Source organism: Bradysia coprophila (genome assembly GCF_014529535.1).
Source record: "Bradysia coprophila strain Holo2 chromosome X unlocalized genomic scaffold, BU_Bcop_v1 contig_130, whole genome shotgun sequence".
In the NCBI taxonomy this organism is placed as follows: Eukaryota; Metazoa; Arthropoda; class Insecta; order Diptera; family Sciaridae; genus Bradysia; species Bradysia coprophila.
The window spans coordinates 1,881,668-1,906,913 of NW_023503296.1; the positions used below are offsets into that span (position 1 = coordinate 1,881,668).

Here is a 25,246-nt window from a genome sequence, read left to right on the forward strand (position 1 = left end):
ATGCATATACGATCAGTGGCGCGGTAAAACTATGGGTTTTTGATTAATAACCAATAATAAAATGCCAGGACAGGAAATTGGAGATTTTAAAAAAAACTCTCGAGTGTACGTTCCGCTTCAAGTAAAGTTGTGAATGCATCTCAAAATAAAATTTAGAGAAAACAAATGGTTCAATGTGATCTAAAATGTACAAGATACATATAATGTAAAAATTCGTTCATAAGCTTAACCTCGTAGAAACGTCATATGTATCAAAATTCATTAAATCTGTTACTTCCTTTGTTTAAATTACTATGTAATTTTTGATATAAAATCTTTTACTTCATTAATTTTAACATTAAAACTTTGCTATAAAAACCACATTTTCCTGAGTTCATCGTACAGTTCTGTCTTTGTTGTTGTTAGAAGATGATTGGCTGTTTTATTTTTGTTTCAAACTTACAAAAAAACTTACTTAGTTTGAAATCAGCCGTATCACCAACGACGAGATTATTGTATGCCGTGTTGAATTTTTTTGCATTGAAAATAGTGTGTCACTGGCACGTAGTCCCATAATCCGCATCAGTTTACTATAATTTGATTCTTGAGGCATTATGGACTTTAAATCAACTTTCATTCTATGTGAAAAGACCCAAAGTAACACATACTTTACAAAATAGACATTTGAACTGTCTTACTGTCTTGAACTGTAGACTTTATAACTGAACGCCATTTTCGCAAAGCACAAAATCGATTTTCTTACATGTCTTTTACTATAAATCATCGATATTACCTCCGGATATCACCTCCGTAACAATTCTCTTCATCTCTACCTCACTGTTTTTGTCTGCACAACACACATACCAATACAACATCTTTCACACCAAAAGTAGTAATCTTTTTCTTGTTGAATACCTCCGCGGTACGGCTTATGTCACTGTGTTAGTTGTACCTGAACAGAACGGAACGCCATGTATGTAAATAGTAATGCAACCGTGGTTAGTCGAGTTTGATCTGTTGTTCGTGGTGTATTAACAACAGGTGTTTTATTACAATTTTTTTTATTATTATTTCCATTGAATGGACAATAACATATAAGTCAAGTTATAATAGACATACACCTTAAATGAATGATTTGAATTTGAACAAAGTCTCATATAATAATTTTTGTGTTGTTGTGTCTGTCGCGCGGTTAATTAGTTCAGTTGGAAAAAAATAAGCGAAATAATAAGGTGCAATAAGCTTGTTTTTCTTATTATGCAAATTTGATATTGCATCACATTGATTGTCAAATTTTATAATTTATTTCGTTTGAGTGAGAGTCGAAGTGAACGTGTTTATGAATAAAAGGTGTATCCAATTCTTACAAGAATAATTTCATTTATAGTTTAGTTGCGTGCTTTACAAACGGGAATCTTACGGAAAAATAAATAAATGAAAAAGGCAGTGTTAGTGTTCTAATATAGCAACATAAAAAAAGGATTATTTACTGTGATAGTTGGGTATTTTCGTTGGAATTCCTAAGGATTAGTTACGTGACTTTCCGATAGCATCTCAAATAAATCAAACTACAGGTAATCTTATATATACAATTTATATGTAGGTATATGAATCCTATGCATATATTCACCACACAAATATGTTATTTCACTTGTTTGGGATAGAAAATTAAAGAAACAGAAAAAAGATGTTGGATAAGAGAATTCATGAGAGATAATTTTCTCGTTTAATTATTTATTTTCACTTAAAATAATAATCAGCAGAATCGTGTAAGCCTATTGTCTCTAATTTAAAATTAAATGCCATCGAAATTTAAATTATAATTAAGAAAATTGGTTCATTTACTTATACGGTATAGAAAGCAATAATTCTTTTGTTCTTAGAAATCATGACTTCATGACTAGATTTATATTTACTCTTTTTTTTTCTCAAGAAATTATGTTCGAAACCGACAACTCATAAGACTCTTATTTCACCGTACATTTACATTTTAGGTGTACACTGTGTGTACATACATATAACCTCATCGCATACATATTTGAAGACTCATAAGTGGAAGAGTTAATAAGAATAAAAATGAGGATGAATGCTGTGTTGGCAATATTTTTTTTTTCTTTTTCAAAAGAGATTTTTATTTTTTAAACGATCTTGCTTTGATAAGTAATTTAATACGTTTGGTGTTGATGGTAATACATATACGATTTCATTTACAAAATGAAAATAAAAAATCTCCGTTCCGTCTAAGTGAGTAGGGTATGTAAAATGTTTATTATTTGATATTTTATGAGAACAATGTGGGCTTTAACATTGCAGATAAAGTGAAAAGGATTTCATTGACACAATTGGTTATTATAAAATAAATTTTATTTAAGTAAAGTATTATGTCATTGCAATGCAGACGACGCTTAAATTTAATTGACTTTGGATTTTATAGTTGGTTTAAATTACTTCCTGAAGGGATCCCAACGACCCAACGATGCTCAATACGAACGTTAAACGAACTGTCTAAGTTTGACGAATAGATTCTAACAAATCTTGACTTGAAAATGGTAAAGGGTACATCTGTGCTGATGTGTCTTTTAATTCATATTCCTTATCTTACTCTATTTCGCCGACAACCCCAATAACTCACGTGAGGAATAGTATCAAATATTTTCATCGTCATTGTAGTTATCACAATTCTTCATGCTTCTGTAACTTATACAATTTCAGTAGGAGTTCATTTCGGATGCGGTTTATCTTCATCTTTCTAAAACCTTTTCTTTTTACTCCTTCTGAAGCTGTAATTTCATAAAGAAAATATTTTGCATATTACAAAACGGCGAAATTATTCCCTTAATTGATGTCGTATTTCGACATTACGTCGTTCTATCCTCCCTGTAATGCGTTGAATTAAGTCACTTCTTGATTGATTGTTAACATGAGATCTTGCTTCTAATTTTTACCAACAAAGCAGGACTCTCGTTCCAAACATACCGGACGCAGTCAATCACTGACCATACTGCGTTTCCCGAAGGACCTTTAGAATTTCTGTATGAAAATTTTAATTTAAGAAGGTTTCTGTAAATTTCCCCGATGTGCCCTTTGGTGGCCAGTGCCAGTGTTTATTTTATAATCTTAGATTTAATCTTCTTTGAGTTGTGAGAAAAACTTTTACAACAAATAATTGCTCAATAGATTTTCTGGGAAGCAAAAGAAACCGGGTGCACAGGAGATTCTAATGGTCTGAAAAAAAAGACTGAAAAACCACATAATCGATTATCAAAAGAGCGAATATCTCGTCGACTTTTTTATAGCAAAGATATGTTCAAACAAATCAAGACTATAGACTGTTGGGGAGGTCACACAGATCGCCATTTCATTAGATACTTGGGAACACACAAAACAGAATTCACCTACTATGAAATTGTCAAATTTGAGAATTCATCTTCTACGAAAATATATAAAAATGTCAAATTTTGTGTGTGCATCTGTATCTGCGAGACCTCCCCAAAGTTTACAGTCTTGGAGACAAATGAAGTATATTTTCCATATTTTCTCTCAATTCAGTAAATTTTTCGTTGCCTTTTTTTGACAAAAAATTTGTCATTATACAACTCGGCCTAGCAGGGCCAATTTTTAAGAATGCAATTCGTAAAAATTCAATAAATTTTCTGAATTTACAAATTAAGGAATTTTGTTTCAAGAATTTTATGGAACTTTTAAGAATAACTTCCTAAAAGTTCTTAAAAAATATTTATCGCATGTGCGCTAATTGTCAAGTCGAGGCGAGGCCGAGTCATGGTTGACAAGCGAAATTCCAGTTACTTTATTTCTTCAAGTGTCACATTTAAGGAACTAGTGTGTAAATGCATATACGACAATCCACTTAGGAACTGTACCTGATTGCTATTAAATCAAATACTAGAAATTAGTTCAAACAACTGATGAACAGATTTTACAAACTCATCATGCTACGCTTGTCAGTTTTAAAAGGTTCTTCATTTCAAAAATAAAATGACTTCAGAATACAAATAAAATGCATTTGACTCATTTCGGTTTTTTTTTTATTAACAAGCTAGTTGTAATGCTCAGAGATTTATTAAAGTTGTGCGTCTTGCTATGTAAAATGATTGAATTAAATAATTAATTCGTAGGTGTATGGTTTTTTATTCGGTGAACGTGACGATAGTTTAAGCGTACTATGCTTCTTAGTCATGCTTTCAATTTTACAGAAAAAAATTACTTTATGTTTGTTGTAACTATTTTTTCTCTCAAAATTCCCACACTTTGTAAAAAAAAGTGTTTATTATTCAAATAAAATTCTCGTTGTTGAGCATCAATGCAAAACAAAAGTAAAAGCAAATAGCTTGCGTTTAAATGATTAAATAATTTATTTTTAACGATACATTTGCTAACGATACATTTCGTTCTCTTTACCTTTCTTTAACACGGTGTATTTGTTTTGTTAATTCATTACAGTTTTTTTTTTTACATCACTGAACGGATTATTAACAGTTTAGAAAATTGAATTTCAATTATAAAGCCTATTGATAAATTTGATTGGAAAGAGATCAAAGATATCCGAATCATTTACACAAACTCGGTTTTCACTTTAACTTCATTGCATATTTCATTGATTTGCTCAATTTATCGCCATTTTCTTACAGATGTTTAATCATTATACCTACTATCGTTCTCGAAAACATAAGCTAGTAAAATATAGCATTCTAAATTTCAAAAAGGAAATATTGGAAAACGGGTCACATGCAAAAATATATTCACGTAGACACAAACTTTTATCAGCCACACATTCATTCGTGGACTCAATTTTCGCACAGACACATAATACGATTGCAATACAATGCAATGCACTTGTCTGTTAGGAGCGGTGGTGGCAGAATGATTTATTTATTTCGAAAGGTTGTTAATAAATCAAAACGTTTTAGTTCTGTTTGTGAACCTTTTTTTTATTATTGAAAATTGAAACCGTTCGAATAACCATTTCAGATAAAAAAATTTTAACCCTTTTACTGAATTAAATTTTTTACCAGAAATGGTTATTCGGTAACAGTTTGCAAACCCCAATGTTAAGTCTGCTAATTAATTTGTTTAAAAGTATCCTTAGTTTTTGATAAAAAAAATCTTGTACTTCATTGGTTTTACCATTCAATTTGTCATTATAAGAGAGCACTAGTCAGAGCTTATGTTCGTCGTCTCTATCGATAAAAAAACGTATAAAAGAAAAATATTAGAAAGCGTTTTTGTTCTGCATGAACGACGATCCATAGGATCAGGATATTTCATGACAATTTTAGCTAAATCTGTTAACTGACCCTGATATTTATAAGTTTATGCACACAGTTTTTTGACCTGTACACCGCGTTAAGCAACATAAAAATCGTAAAACTGTTCATACCAGCAAAGAATTAACAACTTTACTGCAAGGTGCAAGGGATCTTTTCAATTGAATTTCAATAAAAAAAAAGCTCAAAGTCAACATTGGTGCAGAAAATTTGTTTCAGAAGTAATAGATGTACCGAACATTAAAACCGAACTTGTCGTACACATCTTAATCACTGATCGCTTTCCTATAAAAACAGGGTGTGCTAGTACCAAACGGTTAAATGCTGTAGAATGGCAACGTATGCAAAGATTAGAAATCCTCAGTCAACTTTTATTACACTATTATAACGTCGCATGAAGCCATTTAAGAGTAATTAATTGTTGTTTGTGACAAAAATCTTATACAAAATGTACAAAGCGAAAGTGTTACAAATACAACAGAAGAAAACCAACTGGCAAGCGTACACAGTATAATTGCGGCGATTCTGTTAAAATGTAATTCTATCCTGGAAACAAAAAAAATTGTTTTGCTTGTTTCAAAATGTAAACTCAATTTTCTATCATTTACATAAAATACCTGTTAAATTTCATTTTATCACACTTTTCGCCTTACCATGTTAATATTCGCGCAGAAAAAAAAGAATAATGAAGACAAAATGAAGAAATTACCTGTATGGCATGTATGCCAAGGAACTTAAAAACAATTTTTGTTTTGTTTGGTTTGGTTCTTCTTCTTCCTTCGGTGCCGAGTTTAATCACATCGACATAATAATTTATTAGCATTTCAATAATAAATTATTATTTTGGTGGAATAAAGAGCATAAATAAAAATAGAAATTATTGTAAAAGTTAAAAGTTATTTTTTTTTTCGTAAACCGGCTTGTGTACAACATATAAATTATATTATTAAGACAAAAAAAAAATAAAAGGAGTCTCCGTGTCGGCTGGCGGATATAGTTTTTATATGAATATATTCTTAGTGTATAGAAGAATATAAATCTTAGTTTCTCTTGTAATATGCTAAGTGTAAAATGTGTACAAGATTTGCACAGGCACTGAGCCTGTACCGATATTTATGTGTATAAAAACACCTGTTCCATGTTAGTTTCATGTTTAATATTTTTTTGTTGCTTGTTACTATCAAAGAGATGGATTTCTACCTGCGTTGACTACACATATCCATTTTTTATATATAAAAATATACGGTTTGCGGATTGGATTAGTCATGCCAAAACGGAATGTATTGATATTGTATCACAATAATTCCAGAATAGCAACAATATCATTTCATATTTTACACACCTCATATTTTTAATAAATTTTCACGTCTACCTACTAAAAATGCTCTTTTTAACAATTTTTTTTTTACAAATATTCAAACGAAGCATCGTGGGAATATCGAAAACTACCAATTTCACAATAAAAAATATTTTTTTTACGATGTAACATCGTAAATTATTTTGACTTTTTTTTTTTAAAAGAAACGTAACTGACCGAGACATTTTTGTGACATGACATAACAGAAAGGTTTTTTTTCTCTTTCCTCATTTTAATAATATTCCATCGGCAATTTTATCAACCATAAAAGTTTGTCACAAAAATGGTTGGATGTAACAAAAACATTATTTCCTTCCCAACAAATTTTCGGTGATTTGTAAAACGATTAGCTGATTGCATACCTTGCTAATTATAATAATTGTTATCGTCATGATGTGTGTGTTTATTCGTAAATTGAAGATGTTAGAAAAAAAACAACAATCATACATTAACCGTGAAGTACGGAAAATTAGTAAGATTTGGATAATATTTATAATTCGAAGATATTATTAATATTTACCGTTGTTCATTTTGTCAATGTCTTTCGTTTGAGGCTCTTTGATATTCAGTTATAAAGATCCATTTTACTATGAAATATTTTGTTTCGAAATAAACTCAATTATTTTTGGGAAATAAGTGCACGAAGGGGAATTGAGGTCTTACCAAAATTACCAAAAATAGTCGATTTTTTTACACATCAGTCGTTTTTGCATAATTTTAATATTCTGACATATTCTGACCCCGCATCAATTTGTACTGTGTAAGACTTGGTTAGAGTTGTTGTTATTGTCATAAAGGTCCCACGGTTAACAGATGTATGAATTCAAGTAGAGTTACTAACAGTTATTTAGAATGAGTTCCTACTTCGACAATATGACTTTGAACTGGCTAATAGAGGAACGTTATCACAGTGCATGTTGACTTCTAAACGCATGTTCAGAGTGGAGAGGTATTTTATAATCAGGGATGTACTGGCTCTAAAACATACTTTAAGACATTGTACGAAGAAAGTTTTTTTTTAAAGGCCCATCAATGTCTTTCATTCATACAAAAATCATACAGTCCTTCTGGCATCGCCTGAATTCCCAGCTTTATCCATCCAAATAGATTTAAAGTAATCACTGTTATAACTTAAAATTGCCTTCTCTATCCGCCAGCGACAATTACTCTTTGACTCATTATCTTGTGACATTATCCTTTCCAATGTTTGTTTGAAAGCTCCGTTGCTTTTTGTTTTGTTAAACCAAAACCCACATCACGACGTAACAGACTGTAAAGTCGTCGTAAAATAATCAAAAGGCGCAATTAAAAACTAATTGAATAATTTATCAGTGCAATTGTCCGTCCCATAATTGTTTTATGTAATGCTGAAAAGAATTTCAATGAAATATCACAGGTCTACGATCACATATACCACCACTGAAAAGATGTGATTACGTTTAACACTTAAGATTTCTTCAGAAGAGTAAATATTCGTTTTATTAGCTGTGCCAGTGTATGTCTTATGTCTTATACACTACTTGCAGAGAAAAAAATTATACTTCGAACATCAATAAAACTTAGTTCTATTTGTTTGGAAACATATTTTTACGAAATATACATATAATGTACTTGTACATATGGATGTAATTCCGTTCGGTATACATACGTTATATTTATCCCTGAATCTTTGCCCATTTGCATGTCATACACCATTCTCTAAAACACAGAAAATGTATTTACTTTTACATACATTGCGTTTACTCATATATTCATTCATCTTCCAATAAATATACTGAAACGATAGTATGCATTTTAACCAGCGAGTGTTTGAATTTGTACATGCTCAATGCGTTTAGCAAAACTGTAAAATAATAATTGGGAAAATTTTCCGCACATCACTTTCTGAAATGACACTCTGAATCGCCTATGGCGAGTCATAAATGTAAGAGAATGTGTATTCCATTCAGCGTTTGTGAAAAATATCTATATGACAGGTGGTCAGAAGGCGTAACTCTCTATTATTTGCTGCAATTTTTTGATATGAACACATCAATTAAGAATAATTTGGCCCTACAGCAAAACAGTAGCCGAATCAGAGAAATTGTCATTTAAATCTCTACTCATGATAAGACATTTGCATCCATAGTTTAATTTCCTTTTGTTAAGATCTTTTAAGATACCAACAGCTATATTATACCTCAAAATGTTCATCAAGCGCCAAAACTATCACTTGACTAAATTTGGTTTGCTGTAAAGTCTTCATCGTTCGTCTTGCCACAGTCATTTCTGTATAAATAGAAAATGATGCTCAAATGTGAGTTATTTGGTTACATGACCATATATTGCAGGTGTTAAAATTATACGTAAAATATTTTCCGAATATCATCGAACAATAATACTATTACCACAATAAACTGAATTAGACATGCACGCTTCATGTCATGTAATCTATTCATGTGCATGTTGTATATGCCGAGAGAATACGTACTTATAATATTCGTATGTACCGAATATAAAAAGCAATGGTCATGTAAAACAATCCAATATAACAGAATATCTGGTTTTCTTCTGTTATTTTAGCATAATAAAAATAAAGAAAATAAAGCAAAACAATAAGGAAATTGTCTGAAATTGAAAAATTGTTCTGCACTAAAAAGGTGAACAATGGCACGATTTTTTGACCGAAAGAGTGGTTGACAAAACACCACATATGAAGAGACGATAAATAATAGTTATTATTCACATAACTTGAAGTTATTTATCGTTGTTAATTCTTTCTTACTTCAATACCTACGTTTTTCTTTTGATTCTCTTTTTTTATCTCTCTTTCCACTGTCTCCACCGTTTTACATTTTCTTTTTTTTTCGTGGTCTTTTTTGTGTTTTGTGTAATCTTCGTTTTCTGTAAGGTTCTGTTTACTCATCCACATTCTGACCGTAAATTCCATTCTGCATCTTCAACGTCATTACGCTGCACATCATCTTAATGTAAAATATTCACATCGGTTAGCGAAAAAGGAATTTAGACAGGTTAATTGTAGTAAAATAATTTTTGCTCAAATACGAAAAAAAAACCACCAACAAGCGTCATGACTTGGTTAAAAAACAACAGCAACACAACAAGCACACTTAACATTTATGCATAGTGCTCAGCCTTAATGCATATACGTTTATTAAGTCAATTGAATCCATTTATGTTGCGAATAGTGCTATGCTCTTGTTCAAGAAACAACACTGTTTCAGTTCTTTTCTGGAATGTGTAAAAAGTTATAAATAATCGAAGTGAATTTGACTGACCGACCACTCCTCAAGAATATAGGAATATAAATGTAAGCACGGTGTACTGCATTCATATAACATTTATTTCGTCATTCACCACTCAAGTGTATTTTAACATGTTCTAGGTCGGATTATAAAATGTACCGATTCAAATAAATTATTTAATCAACATTTTTAATTGTTTTGAAATTTAATTTTGAATTATACGAATCAATTTGAAAATGCAGTTTTTGCCATTTGTTCACTGTTGTTAAATGCAAAATGCACCTTCGTTGGAAAATCCTTCGTTTTGAGTTGGTGAAAAATTGGTTATTTATTAGATCAAGAACTTTGTATGGGTAAATAATCGTTTGATATAATAATTTATTGCTGTCAGCCAAACGGCTAGCATATTTTCTACATTGTCAGAGATACAATCTAATACGCAAAATGCTGACGGTTTGACGGGCACAGTAAGCTATTATACCTGGAAAAAAATTTTGATGGCAATTTTACTTAAATTTTTATTATGCCGTTGACCCAAAGGAAATTTCGATTGATAATTTTCTCATCTGTTCTCAAGATCTTTAAACACTTAAAACAATAGTTTAACATTTTTGACGATTGATGAGGCTCAGAATACAATAGGAACGTTCTACTCCAACGAGCACCTGTTTCATTTTTCTTCCAACGTTGATTTTTTTATTATAAAACTGGATCCACCATATGGTGGTGTTGGAAGCCGAGAATTTGATGCTATTACAAAAAAAACTTTTGATAAAATTTGGTACGATTAAAAGGTTTAATATATATCTAGACGAAGGCACTTAAGAGGGCTGAAATCCCTGGATACAGTACTTTTGGGGCTTTAGCTGTATAATACAACGGTATTCCCGTCAGAGTTTAAGGAAGCTAATAACTCTTCGATTCACTAGTAATAACATCGTGACTGTATTTGGTTTATCAATGGATAGATTTAGCAGTGATCTTCGTTACGCGACTGAAGATGGCCTAGTGTTGGTCGAAATAAATTTTGCTGTGAATTATATTCAAAATTTAAAATGAGTTGGTGAATAAAACACAAAATGGTTGCTTCTCAAAAATTGATAATTTTATTGAGAACACAGTTGTCTAAAACATAGATTATCGTAAAACATTTTCTCGACAAAATTAATTTTATTGTCATTGGTCGTGGTCGTCGCTGGTTTTTTTTTAACCTGTTACAGACGGTAAACATATGACCACTATTATTATCGGGTCTATTACTTCCATCGATCAAAGTATTTTTATCCGGTCGATTTCAAATCTTGTACTTCAATTTTTTTAACGTGCATTTTTCTATATAAAACACTATATTACTCATAGATTGTCATTATTCTTGTCGTTGTTATCGATAACAGATTGTTTTGTTTAATTACAAAACTGCAGAACAAAGTTTTTTTTTTAAGATAATGAAAAAGCAATTTTTTTCGGGAAAAATCATTTATAGAAAAACTTAAAAGTCGAATATTTTCAAACCTAAATAATTTTTGAAAAAAGGCTTGATTTCTACCTAGAAATGTCCCGGAAAACTCATCAATTTTGTTGTCATTTACACTGGCTATTCTCAATTGAATCTTCATATTTGTCGCGTAGAAAGCTACACTCAAGTAGTTCTGATTTTAGCTTGATTTGGATCTGGATTTCCTGCGATCTTTGACGCTAGGTCTACCCTCATTAAAACCCTTCTAGCGCTCGCAAAAATGTTATTCGCCTTGAAAAATCTAACGATATTTCACCCTTGAGCTCAATGTGGATTTTATTTTGGGAAAATTGATTTGACAAATTTTCTAACATTTCCTAAATTTCTAGCAAGTTTTGGAACATCTTAATAAATTTTGATATTTCTTAGCAAATAAATTTTCCGAAAATAGGTCCTGGCTCAGCGTCCATTATGTGTTTGTGACAAACGAAAAACATTTACGAAAAAGAAAAGATCTCGGCGTTCCATTTTAATAGCATCCTCCGAAAACTTAAAAACTAATTATCACAACCAACACACTCACCAGATTAGTTTAATTTTAATCAAAAAAAAAATCTTAACTCCGAGCCTGATTGCTTGTTAAATTTAATTGACCGATTGTTTTCTACATATTGTTTTGATTAATTACCGTTTTTTTGACTGTGTACTTAAAGGCCTAATTAATAAAATCGAAATGTTTCGATTACCATAACAACCAGAAAAAAAATCATAGTCTTAAGACAAAGCATACAATCATCTTAAAGCCAACACAATCAGTTCAACACAAAGTACTACACACAATGCATTATAACCGAAGAAGAAAAATTTTTTTGTTATAATAATTAATGCGATGTGTGTGGTTATTTCGGCTGTGTAAGCTCTTTCTTTTCAAAGTCGATTCATCAAGATCATGCATTCACTTTTTTCCATTATTACCATCGCCTCTATTCAAATTATAATATACAAATAGACATTTAACTAAATTATTGATTATTCACGGACAAAAAATTGTATTATTTGTTTAAAGGAACACGACATTACATGCAACATTTCTTTTCTTTCAAATTTTATTTTTTGTTGTTTTTGTCTGTAAATAGTTCTAGCATAGAACGTAATACAAAAGTAAGATATCCGTTCTTCTGGACTACTAATTAGTGCTGCGTAATTATAATGATGATCAAACAAAAATATCATTCAGATAGTAAAAGTAATAAATTATAATTTTGAAAAAAAAGGGTTTGAACGATATAAAAGTTCACACAATATAACTTCTTCGCTAAAAAAAGAATCTTTACAGTTTACTTATATACCAACGAAGGTAATCGTAATGTGTACAGTGCTCAACTATTCAAGATTATGTAAGAATTTCTAACAAGAATGCTTGAAATGTTACCTTTCAAAAACAATTTTAACATTCTCTTCGGTAACCTGGGGTGGAATTACGGCTGCAGTTTTCTATATAGAAAAGACTCTTTTCTACGTAGAAAAGATTCTTTTCTATATAGAAAAAGTATCTTTTTCAACTTAAAACGTTTGATTTTTAGAGGCAATTTTATACGTATTCGTAGTAGGCATAATTGTTTTGATTGAATTCATCGTCAGTTTGTATTACGCATACTATTGCCTCTAAAAATCAAACGTTTTAAGTTGAAAAAGATTCTTTTTCTATATAGAAAAGAATCTTTTCTACGTAGAAAAGAGTCTTTTCTACATAGATAACTGCAGCCGTAATTCCACCCCTGGTATTTTTTAAGTTCCTTTTGGTATTTTTCATGGCACACAAATATATAATAAAGAGAAACAATTATATTACATATCCACAAAACAAACAGTTCTTCTGTTTTTACAAGTGTCTCTGATTATCACGCTTTTCTCTACGAAAATACATTGAATACCGTTAATTATTTGCCACAATATTTTATACAAGCATGTGAATTATTTTTGTATTTTACTTTGCTAGATGCGCTGCTGCTTCCTTCGAGGTTGTATAGTCAAGCTATTTATTTATTTCATTTATTTGTTGTTGTTGTTTTTGAGCAAATACTTTACAACTTGAAAGATAAGTATAAGTATAACGGCGGAAAAAATGGAAGTGTATAAGATGTGTTGGAAAGGTTACAAGACCAAAACAATAAAGTCAGGTCGGCAAATAATATGGCATACCAAGCGAGTGACACATTGTTACCTGCAGTGATAAGTATCGCTTTAAGTTCACAGCGGCGCACAGACATTTTTCAAACGCACATACATTTGACGGGGGTCAATTAAAACTTACGACTGCAAGATATACTCGTATACATTTCCGTAATTCAAACTCCAACCAAATGACGATTTTCGAGTATTGCTCCCATTCCGTATAAAATTGGAAAACAATGTGAAATGAGAACGATCAAGTTCGCAAAATTGTAATGAGCTTTGCTAATCAGCGGACAATAAATACCCAGACGGAAATGAGAGGCTTGCAAAATTAGTCACAGCTTTTCTTGCATATGACGTTTTGTGCTTGTCGGTCTTTGACGATTCATTTGACGAAGGTAAAGGAGTAAGTGAATTATTAATTGTTTGAGATTAATTGAAAGCAATTCATTTGGTAAATAAATATACTAATTGAGTTGGGATACCGTAAAATCTAAAAGTTATAGAAAATTTGCACGCTAAATAAAACCAATTTTAAAAGTTACTCGTCACCAAAATCGGGAAATCTATTACTTCATTTTTTGTGATACAAAGTCTGTGACTTTAATATTCATACGTTTCGATAAAAGAGAACACAAGCCAGAGCTAACCGTTTATTCTAGACTCATTTTTGATAGCAGATGACTTACATGTTCTATTTGTTCTATTTGTGATTTCATTCTTGCTTTGTATTGTCATAACTATCAGTTGCGGTGTAGACCGTTGATAATAATAAATAAATAAATAAATAAATAAAATACATCTGTCAAGGCAACATATAGTTCCTAATTTTTAAGTCCTGTGGTGATCGACAGTATGTCAATGAATTGGATCGCATCGAGTAGCGTGTCCGCCTGCCGGAAAATGTACTTGTGTAATACATTTTTTCACTTAATTAATTCAAAAAAATTCAAAATTTACATGTGAAAACCAAATTATTTCATAAGTAATTAAGAGAAAAGTAAGACAGCGTAGCTCCAATACGCAATTTTAACGATGTAAGGGATCTACAATGTATATACCCTGTATTTTGAGTGAATAAGGTCAGTTCTATCGTATATATTGTGTTTTCAATATGTGTGGTAAGAATCTCCCCTAAAGTTAAAAAAAATTCGTTTCAAAACTTCTCGTAAAATGTGGATTTAGTCTCTCTATCTGAACGCAATCGAAAAGTATGCATTTCTATTCGTTACCATGCGTTTCCGTGTAAACCTTGCATTGCGCAACTCGGAAACAATTTCCTGTTAGTCTGTTTGGGACTCCCTAAAGATCAAACGTAAGCCACATAAACTAAACTTTAAGGCCTTGCTTCCGTCAATTATTATAAGTTCCATAGGTTGTATTAACGTTTCAGTTGACTATGAGAATACCTGTAAAAAATCAATCAATCGAAGTTTTTTTCTTCTGTTGCTAGATTCCGTTGTTAGATTCCCCAAGCGCTCACATTAATGTAATACGTCCAATCTCACATTTCCGTGAAATTACTGAAATGTTTTGTCAAATTGTAAATGCTTCAATCAAATAAATGAACGAACAAATGGAATGTAATAAAAAAAAAACGAAGAGGAAAAAAAATTATTTCCAATTGAATTGTAGGCATATTTATTGTCTGTGAATCGAAAAGTTCTCTTAATTTACAAAAGTGTTTCACAGAGTTTTGAAACGATGCGCTGAAAGTTTATATATTTCAGAATCAAATCAGTTCGCATATCATGTGTATGAATTTATATTTATTTTGCGATACGTTTCGAGTGTACCTCAGCATTTAAAATATAATACCCAGAGTGAACAAGGTTCATGGAAAGATATGTAAATTTATTTTTTTTGTTTTTTTTTTCTTATTTTATTTTACTCCAATTAATATTAATGGATTAAAAGTACTCGTACATTTGATTTTATAATTCTCATTCCTGTGAATATATGAAGCCAGTCTTCGGACTTGTGCTCTTTCAGCATCGTATGTATAATATTGAAGCTGAAGATTTTTAGGATTGATATTTTTCTTCTGTTCATACATATATAACTCACAACCTGTTTCTTAGAAATGATTCATTTGAATATAACTTTCCGCTTGAATTTAATTGGAATGTTTTTGGCTTATGAGAACACAGAACATTTTTGTCTAGCTTCCACTTAGTAAGCAATTCATCTTTGAATATTGGAAATTCATAGCATTTTTTTGTTAGTACGAATCGGTCTTGATGGTTGAGATGTTCTTGTGTATCCAGAAGAATGTAATATACTAATAACTAATCCAATTAATTGAATGGACTTTTTTTTTCTCCTATTCTGAAAAAGTGTACCTACAACTCGATCAATATAAGCGGCAGAACTGACAGTGAATCTGTGGAATTGTTTTTTATCATATTTATGGTAAATATAATTGCATAATTGATATAAGCTGTATGCCTATAACGGGAAAAATGGTGAAACGATTAATTATTGTGCGAAAATGGTGTTTCCAATATAATGCGTTAAAATGATCATATTTAACACGTTTCCTTAAAAATTATGTTTTTAATAAAAACCGTAAAATGTGTTGTTGGTCAGCGGAAAACAAGCTAATATTAAATCTGTAGAAAGAAGAAAAAAACATTTAGTGTATAACATTCAAACTAATAAAAAAACTTTCTACAGAATTCACTCAAGCAACATTTTTCCAAGCAATAATCGCGTACAAACATACATCTATAAAATTAAATAAATTTATTTAGTGTTTGCTTGACTTAAGGTTATCAAATTTAAAAGTTATATCAGCGAAATGTTTAATATAAAATAATGTTTTTAAGAGCAGAAAACATTGCATTTGTAAATCTATAAATGGTAATCGAATGAATTATAAAATGTTGTACCTCCACATTGTAAATATATTTGTATGGAGGTAAAATAAAATTGAGAAAAAGAATCAAAAATTTCAATAAACAATATGGTGAACCAATTAACATTTTCTTGTTAAATTATTAGTGTTGCAGGTAAGAAAAATCTGCTTATTTTATGGACTCCGCACTATAACTATCTTTGGTATTAAGTGATATACATGTTAATATACAAGCAATTGAATTTAGTTCCTTAGTTAGAGAATAAAATTTATTGAATATCGAAGTCGCAACTGTTATGTCTTGTGTATCAGGATTTACCACGCTTGTCTAACACAGTTAGTTTTGTGCATAAAGTTTAGTTAAGTTAGCAATGATTAAGCAATCTATTTTCGCAATATTATCAGTGAAAACAATGAAATTCCAACTAGCCGACACAATGTAAACGATTTTTTTTTAAATTTCAGATAACGCATCAACACCGCAACATCCTCATCACCTACAAATCTAATCAGACTTCTTCCTTCCTCGAAAGCGTTCTGTGAATATTTTAATGTGAACAATTTACCAATTTGCCACAAATCGATGCAAAGTATGGTGAATAATGATTGTATGTTATTCGTGTGTTGAAAACTTGCTCCGCTAAAACTCAAAGCTCATATTAACAGCAATGTTCTGAGCAAAAATATTCACTTCATTCACTCGCTGCTGATCTATTTGCACCCATTACACCATCAATTTCAGGACAAGCAAATAATATTATTCAACGGAAAAATGGTATGTTTTATTCATATTTCTTGTAATGTAATTGTAATTAGCTTTACGGCTGTCATTTTCTGTGAGATGAAAACATTTTCTTTAGTATGAGCGAAATTAGATACAGAAATCTACTTGTTTGTGTACAGCGATGCTTTAGGTTGAAATTTTTTGTTTAAAGTTCGCGAATATACGAACATAGTTGCACTGGGCAGTGAAGAGATTATGATCCATGGAAATCACTGAAATCAGAAAATAATAAGAACATTTTGCCATAATTCCATTTTTTCAATTATCTTATCGCAGAATTTATTAAATAAAATGCCGGAATTGAGCGTGAAAATTCACTTCTGGTATACAATACGTATGGTTGTGTCGCTTTTTTAATCAATGTAACAGACCAAGGTAACATTTTTGTCGGACCACATACTGTTTGTTTTACACATATATCACCGTTACTCATATTCGACATAGTCAAAAATTAACAATGAATTAGTGCAGGATAAGTTTATAACGCAAGACGCAACTGTTGATTTAAGTTGTCTATTTCGTTCTCAGTCGAGAGGTTAATGAAGTTAAGGTCATGTTTGTCAAGAGTATTTAACAAATATTAATTTATTGAGTGAAACGACTTCACGTTTTCCTAAAATACCTCACCGCCATAAACCAAAGTTTTTACTCGATGTGCATCAATGTTCATCTCGTAAAAATTGCGGTGTATTATTGTATGCACGATATGAGTTGAAAACTGCACTTTTCATTATTCAAGCAGTTCAGCATGTGGATCATTTATGTCTTTCCTAACTTTCCTACTTCTCTACATCTCTAGTTGTGTAATAGTTATTTACATGACAAGGTATGAAGGTATGAACGTTCAGTTTTCATGCGAAGTTTGTTGATCCGAGGCGACTATTCATTTTTATCCCGAGTAATTAAATGGATTTTACATGCTACGTCGAAAACCGTACTTTTCATGTTTCAAGCACTACTTTTGTCGCCCTCAGCATGTTACTCGGGATGAAAATGAAAAGTCTCGTTTTCGTGTGGTGTGTTTATTAACCTCGGCTTCGCCTCGGATCAAAAAAACTCACACGAAAACTCAACTTTTCGTCTTTTTATCTCTAGTCATGTAAAATACTATTACCTTACTCGGAAGGCAAAGAGGAGTTTCCCTCCTTATTGAAAACTCTTGACCTCGCTCTTAAAGTAAAGCACTATACTACACTCGAGAAATAATTTGATATCTTGTATCACGATGAGTGAAAGTACTTCGGGATACAGTAATGCACTATTACATGGTATGATCTTCCAAATCAATTCTATTGTTTTCCATAGTAATGTAGTAGACCCAGTAGACCCTAGGGAACTGAAAAGCATGTAACTGTGCAATACACTGAAAATTCCCTCAGATTCACTTCTTCTAGTTTATTTTTGCGTATTAATAGTCGATTTATGACCATGAAAACTACTGAATATTTGAGTTTAATTTTCATGAATCAAAAAGTTAATTATTAAAGAATTCCGACAATGTTTCCATAATTTAACGGTAAAATTGATTCACATATTTTGAACGAAAGCTTGAACTTTTTTTTTCCTAGAACCATATGAATTGATTGGCAGACAACTCTAGGCAATTAACCAAACTCTCAGATTTTTTCTTTTCTTAAAAAATCGCTCCTTTAAAAAATTGTATGAACGATTCAACTATATAATACTAATGATCGTGTTCTATCAATCTGTACGTACATATATATTTACGTTGATGCCAGTTTATAATTCTTTTCCATTGGAACGAGATACTTTATAACTCAAAACCTACTCTCAGATCACCGGTTTTTCTTTGCTTTTTAAACATTTTCTGAATCATCTAAAAATTAACCATTACCCGATTGCATCTCTGCGTTCTACACAATTTTCCGCACAATGTTATGATAATATGATATAATTTCTTGTTATATATAACGTAAGGTAGTTAATCTTTTTCTTTATGTTTACTACATTTTTTTGTCTATAATTTTACCGTTTATTAATATTATTTAATATTATACTGAAGAAAGAAATCGATCATAAAATTGCTTTTGTTCCGGCATATCTGACTTATAAAAAAGATTAAAAATCATTGATCATATCGATTTGAAATATAGATCAATTTTATAGTTAACATTTTACTCGTTTTTTTTTCTTATTTTCTTCTTCGTCTTCTGCTGTTTAATTGAATATGGGATAATAAGTTATGTACGTAACAACATGTGTATTTTGGATACACAGTTTAATTAGAGGTGAGCGGATTGCATGAGAGGGAAAAAATAACACCGACCCGATCCGCGCCCGAAACCAAAACTGAATTTCGCTTCTTTCGTGTCTGGTTCGGATTACGATTAACCAATATTCACAATTTTTGGGAAAACATTTTCCTATGATTTTTCAAATTTTCCAGAATTTTTCGACATTTTTTCAAGTTTCAAGGAAAATGTGAGAAAAAATTTGAAATTGTTGGTAAATTGAAGAAAACATTTTCAATTACATTACAAGATAAAAAGGACAAGATTTATATAACACAAAAAAAGAGCATGACGTTTAAAAGCAGTAGGTAGTTCTGATTCTTGTGACCAAGGAATAAGGACCAACAAAATGCGTTTATCGTCAACGAGCCACCTGGAAAAGAACGGATTAGCGAGAGCCAATCGACTAGATAGTCTCGGTTTTGTCCAAGTCGATGAGACTTGGAATTTAACATTTCGTAGTCGTGAGACCAGATTAGACTAATCGATACGGATAAGACCATTGGTTCAAATTACATAATTGCAAGATTAAATCAGTGTATATCATGATATCTTGCTCTTACCGTTCAATTTGATTGGAATCTTGAACGTATTTACAGTCGCTTTGAATGATTCACGCGGCATGTCCTGGAACCAAAGCTGTGAGAAACGGTTAAATTCTTTGCACATGTTATTTATCGGTTGTAGATATCCATTCTTTGTCCTGTGATCATCAACAACGAGAAAACCATCAGCACGAGTAGGGTGAGGGTTTAAAACAATCTTCCTAGCTATCTGAGGGGCGTCAAGATTTCCATTTAGAAAATTAGAAGTGAAAAGAACGCACGCATTAGCTCTACTTCGAGCTAGTGGTTCAACATTGATTGATTCACCACCTGTCGATGTACGGTGGAAGTCTGTAGTTCTCGTCGCGCCTCACCGTTCGCCGAAGTGCGAACATCAGAAACTTCTTCTGGATCGATTCAATTCTATCAACAATGGTGTCTTGGTACGGATGCCAAACGACTGAAGCATACTCTAAGTACGAACGTATGTTCGCGAAATAGAAACTTTTCAATTTGTTAACGCTCTTAAATTCCTTACAAGTTCTTATGACAAAACCCAGCATCGAGTAAGATTTCGCAATCACATATTCGACAAGAGTAGATCGGGACATTCACTCAAGTATTGGCCGTATTGGCCCAATATTATTGGATTGCTGAAAATTCGAAAATTTGTCCGGGCTCGGTTCGAATCGGGTTCTCATAAAAATGTAGACATGCTCACCTCTAATCAGCAATGCTAGTACCTTTTAAGTTTTTTTTTATTATTATTTATTCGATTGTTAAACCGTACAATATTTTATTACTTCCAATGAAATTATATATATTGCTTTGGATCTGCATTTACATTTTAGTGGATCAGTGAACTCTCCTTGGCAGTAATTATAATTGATATTATGGTAAAATGTAAAATTTATGAAGAAAAAGAAGACGAAAAAAAAACAACACAACAACCAGATATATAAATAAACATAATTTTTATTCGAAGATGATCAATATTATATGGATTTTAAATTTTTATTTCTATCTGATAGCCGTAACAATATAAAATGTGTGTGTGTAATAATCAATATTTTCTCATTAACTAAAATGAAAATTAAATTTAAAATGGCACATAAATTAATAGTTATTATTAGTTATTTAAGTCTTAAAAATTTAACGGCAATCTTTTGGATGTGGATGGAGATGGAGAGAAAAAATCCGCCGTATTTTGATATTGAAAATTTGTATTTTTATATTTTGGAGAATGTGTGTAATAACGCATGGAATATAACACTTTCATCTTCAGTTTGAGTGTTTTATTTACAATGTGTTATGAAACCTGAACGAACGATAGATGGAAAAAAAATTGTTCATAATCTTTTCATTAACAGAGCTTCAATAAATCAAATTAACTTTTTCTTACTGTTACAATGACATACAATGTTTAGTTGATTTCATAAGAAAGACAAATTGATTTTGTTCATTTTATAATGCGATTTAATTAAAACTCATCGATAATGCACTTAATTTACGCAGAGGAAAAAATATCAATTGGAATTTTTATTCTTGTAATATGCCTCAAAATTGGATTAATTTACAATTTTTTAATGCCACTTGAGTTACCAGCAGAGATGCGTTGTTTATTGTATAATCGGAAAAATCAACATCTTTCGTAGCATTCAGGTGTTCGAACAAGTAAATTTATTATTTTCATTTTTTTTTAAATACTTAATTCGTTGATAAATTTATCGCACGTAATTACTTTACGAATTACACAACGAAAACAAAATATTCTGTTCTCGAAAAGTCGATATGAAAGACGGTTGATGCATTGTAAATGTCAATAGGTACTCATTACAGTGAAGTTTTGCGATATTCCATACTTAATTATACAAGTTATGAAATTTTGCAATGACGATAATGGACTAGACAGAAGATCGCAGATTACAATTTGAGTATTATGTGTGATAGATTCATCAATAAGCAATTTTGATCACATAACCAATATTAATATTACATGAAATGTAATAAAAAAAATGATTTTTTTTTTGGTCTACTAAAAGGCCTAATCGCAAAAATCTTTGTACATGTAATTAAGCTTGCTCAAAAAAGGTTTTTAAAAAAATGTGGTTATTAGGCACATATTTTGATTGTCGACAAAACTGAATGCAGTTACAAATTCTGTTGTCTATGGAATCCCAAGATTCAAGAAAAAATCAATTTTGTACAGTTAATGTCAATTAAATTTTGCTTCAGCTGTTTATCAGCTGGTCCAGGTCAATTCATACAAACGCACTTTTCTTACAGGTTTCACGGACACGTGAGAACTGGTTTTTCCATTAATTCTTAGCGGCATAAGAACATTTTACAGGCTTATGCCTTTGTTCATGTACACATCTGGTGAATATTAAATAAAATAAAGTAAACAGTCTTATCGTTTTATCACCAAAGATGAAGAATTTTCAGATCACCAAATATTTTTATACCTATTTTCAAGAATCTCTTTCCAAGGAAATCTATTAGTAACTATAGTAATAATGGTTGAACCATAAACAGACTACTAAATTATTTAAAATGACATTAATGACCCTCAAATCTAGACGATCTTTTCAAGTGAGATGATACGGTCGTTATTAATTTTGTGGCCCGTAAATCGAACAGCATTGTAGACATAAATGAAGAATCATTTAAATATATCGATTCGTAATTTGGAGTGTCATCTTGAAAATGGATGTAAATTTTGTTTTTGTAATTTTCAAAAGACATTTTTGGGATCAATTGAATTCAATTGAAAATATTACATGGGATTACCATAACTTTAACAATGATTGTGCTAAATGGAGAAGTGATTAAATAATAATAAAAAAGATTTTAAATAAAATTTCGTTATTGTTGCCTGGCCCCTCTGCTTTTTTTGAAGTTCAAGAACATAACTCCAAACCTGTCAAAAATTTCGTGAATGGCTCTAGTCGCCATTTTCAGCAGTTAATTAATTTGATCGATTTCATTTCCGTCTTTAATTTGGATATGATTGATTGCTATATTGAGGATCGGAATTAGGTCTGCAGTTAGTGAAACCTTGGAATTGATTTCCATATTCCCGAATTATTGTTAGTTTCTGAGTAATTAGAAATTTTAGGCAGTAATAAATAGGGAGCATTGCTTGCTGCAGAATAAACTGTAAATTTTAAACATAATTTCCCTGTCAACCATTAATCTTCGTGAATCCAACCATTTACATTTTACTGGTAGATCGCTTCCTAATTTCGTCTTTTTTCTTTGAGAGACTCATCGATTGTATTGAAATCCGTTATACACACACCTTTTCGATATGGAAACACGATTGCAAATGATACATTTCCCGTATATAAAATAAAACGATTTTCGTTGTCCAATTCCAATTCAATTGAATTGGTTTCATTCTCACAGAATTTTTGACTATTGAGTAGGTTTTAATAGCACTATGATTCGCATAGTTGTGTGATAGTAGTCATTTAACTTTTGCCAAAGACACACGGCATTATCTGAACAAGGTGCAGCTATAATAACATTTGACTTGAGGTGGTTGTGCGTGGGCAAGTGTTGGTATATTTTTGTTGTGGCATATCCTCAAATGTTTTATTATAACTGTTGCTTGATCGATGGGTACCTTGATCTAATAACGCTGTTTTATTGGAAAAACGAGTTTCGTTGTTTTATCTGATACACTGTGTACTATACAAAAATTGCAAGTATATAATTATGGACTGGGTTGTTATCTGCTTTTTCAATTTGAGCTCGAACTTTCGAGCGAACCATAATTTTACTATTGTAGTGTTTGTCGTCGATGTGTATAACTGTAAACGAGCTGGATTCTAAAATTTCATGAAGCGTAAATTTATTATATATTTGTTGTTCATGGGATGTGGAGTGGTGGCGTTTGGTTTTTTTATAGTTGTACCACACATTGTACACATTAACAATGTACCGATTAATTTTTGATATATTCTAATTGTCACTCCAATGAAATTATATTTGTTGCACCATTCAATTGAACCGAAAACTGTAACGAAAGTATCTCACCACATAATCAGGTAACACTTTGAATTGAATGTAATAGCCAGCGGTGTAATAGGAAGAAAGAACACGAAAATTGTTTAGTCCATTCCTTCCTTGATTTTCTATAATAAACGTATCGAATTGCGTCAATACTTTCAAAATTATAATAATTTTTCCAAATTGGTGAAAAATTGGTTTATAATTTGCCCGGCAAAATTTTGTCATTGTCACATTCACTTGTGACTAATCGACATAATTCAACAATGCTATTTAATTAATCAATTCCCACCAACGACAATCAAATGGCTGCAGTATCGTTTGTAACGTACGTGTGTGTCACATAATGAAGCATACAACAATAATTTTACACGGCATTTGCGGACACGAAAATGTGCTAAAAATCACTCGACCATTTCAAGCATCGCTTTAGAACAATCAACTTTGTGTTGTCGAAAAAAAATTATTATATTTCCTAACATTGATCGTCAAAAAAAAAAAGAGAAGAAGAAAGAATTACCGTTAGAAATTCCATTACAATTACAACCGATCCATTCATATTAACATTAACATTACACAGCACTTATTTTCGTATATATATTTATTCGTAGGTTTTATTCAGCGTATTTGCTTTTTAAGAGAGTCGTCTTATATAGGTGCAAATTGAACAAACGTGTCGCTTGGTCAAGTTACCTATATATGATTTGGTAACACACAAACCATTTGGGGCCATCATCACCATGAGAGTGAAAAACGTACACAATATCTGAGTTCTCGTTTATTGTGGTAGCATCATTATCGTTAATCTTTATGTACCGAACAGTCAATTTGGATAATTATTATCCGTCTTATTTGCAACTTTCATTAATCAATCATCAATGTTACCGAAAAATGGTTGAAAAGGTAGGCCCCCACTTCACTTGTGTGTGTTTAACATACATTTATAATATCGATTTTTAAGTGATTTGTCGAAAAATGAGAAAAATAAAAACTCGTTTCACGGAAAGGAAGTTGTGTTACCTAATAAAATTGTTTTTTTTTTAGTTGAACTTTAAATACATTTTGCCCCTGCTCGTAAAGTAACAACTATACAATTTCAAAACGAAAGCATAATTTTTAAGAATTATGAAAAATGTCAACAAATTGAAATGAACTTATTTTACAGGATGCTTTTGTTTCTCTGCTGTGACTATATCAAAAACGGCAATAAAAAAATGTTTCCAAAGAGAAACGAAGAGAAGTTATAATCATAAATCTGTTCATGTTGCTCATGCTTTAACAATATCTTTTGATACTT

The 25,246-nt window shown here is 31.1% G+C and overlaps 1 protein-coding gene across 2 annotated transcripts in view; it reads left to right on the forward strand.

The window, feature by feature from the left end:
- Positions 1–982: 982 nt before the first annotated feature.
- Positions 983–25,246, forward strand: part of LOC119067912 (cadherin-99C) — a 99,062-nt gene continuing 74,798 nt past the window's right edge. The window contains exons 1-2 of one of the 2 annotated variants that reach the window (XM_037171210.1): positions 983–1,553; positions 16,820–17,129. In XM_037171210.1, coding sequence (XP_037027105.1) covers positions 17,127–17,129 — 3 coding nt within the window. In that variant the 5' untranslated portion in view covers positions 983–1,553; positions 16,820–17,126. Of the gene's footprint in view, positions 1,554–16,461; positions 16,509–16,819; positions 17,130–25,246 lie in introns of those variants that run through there. The other variant, XM_037171211.1, reaches the window with a different exon arrangement.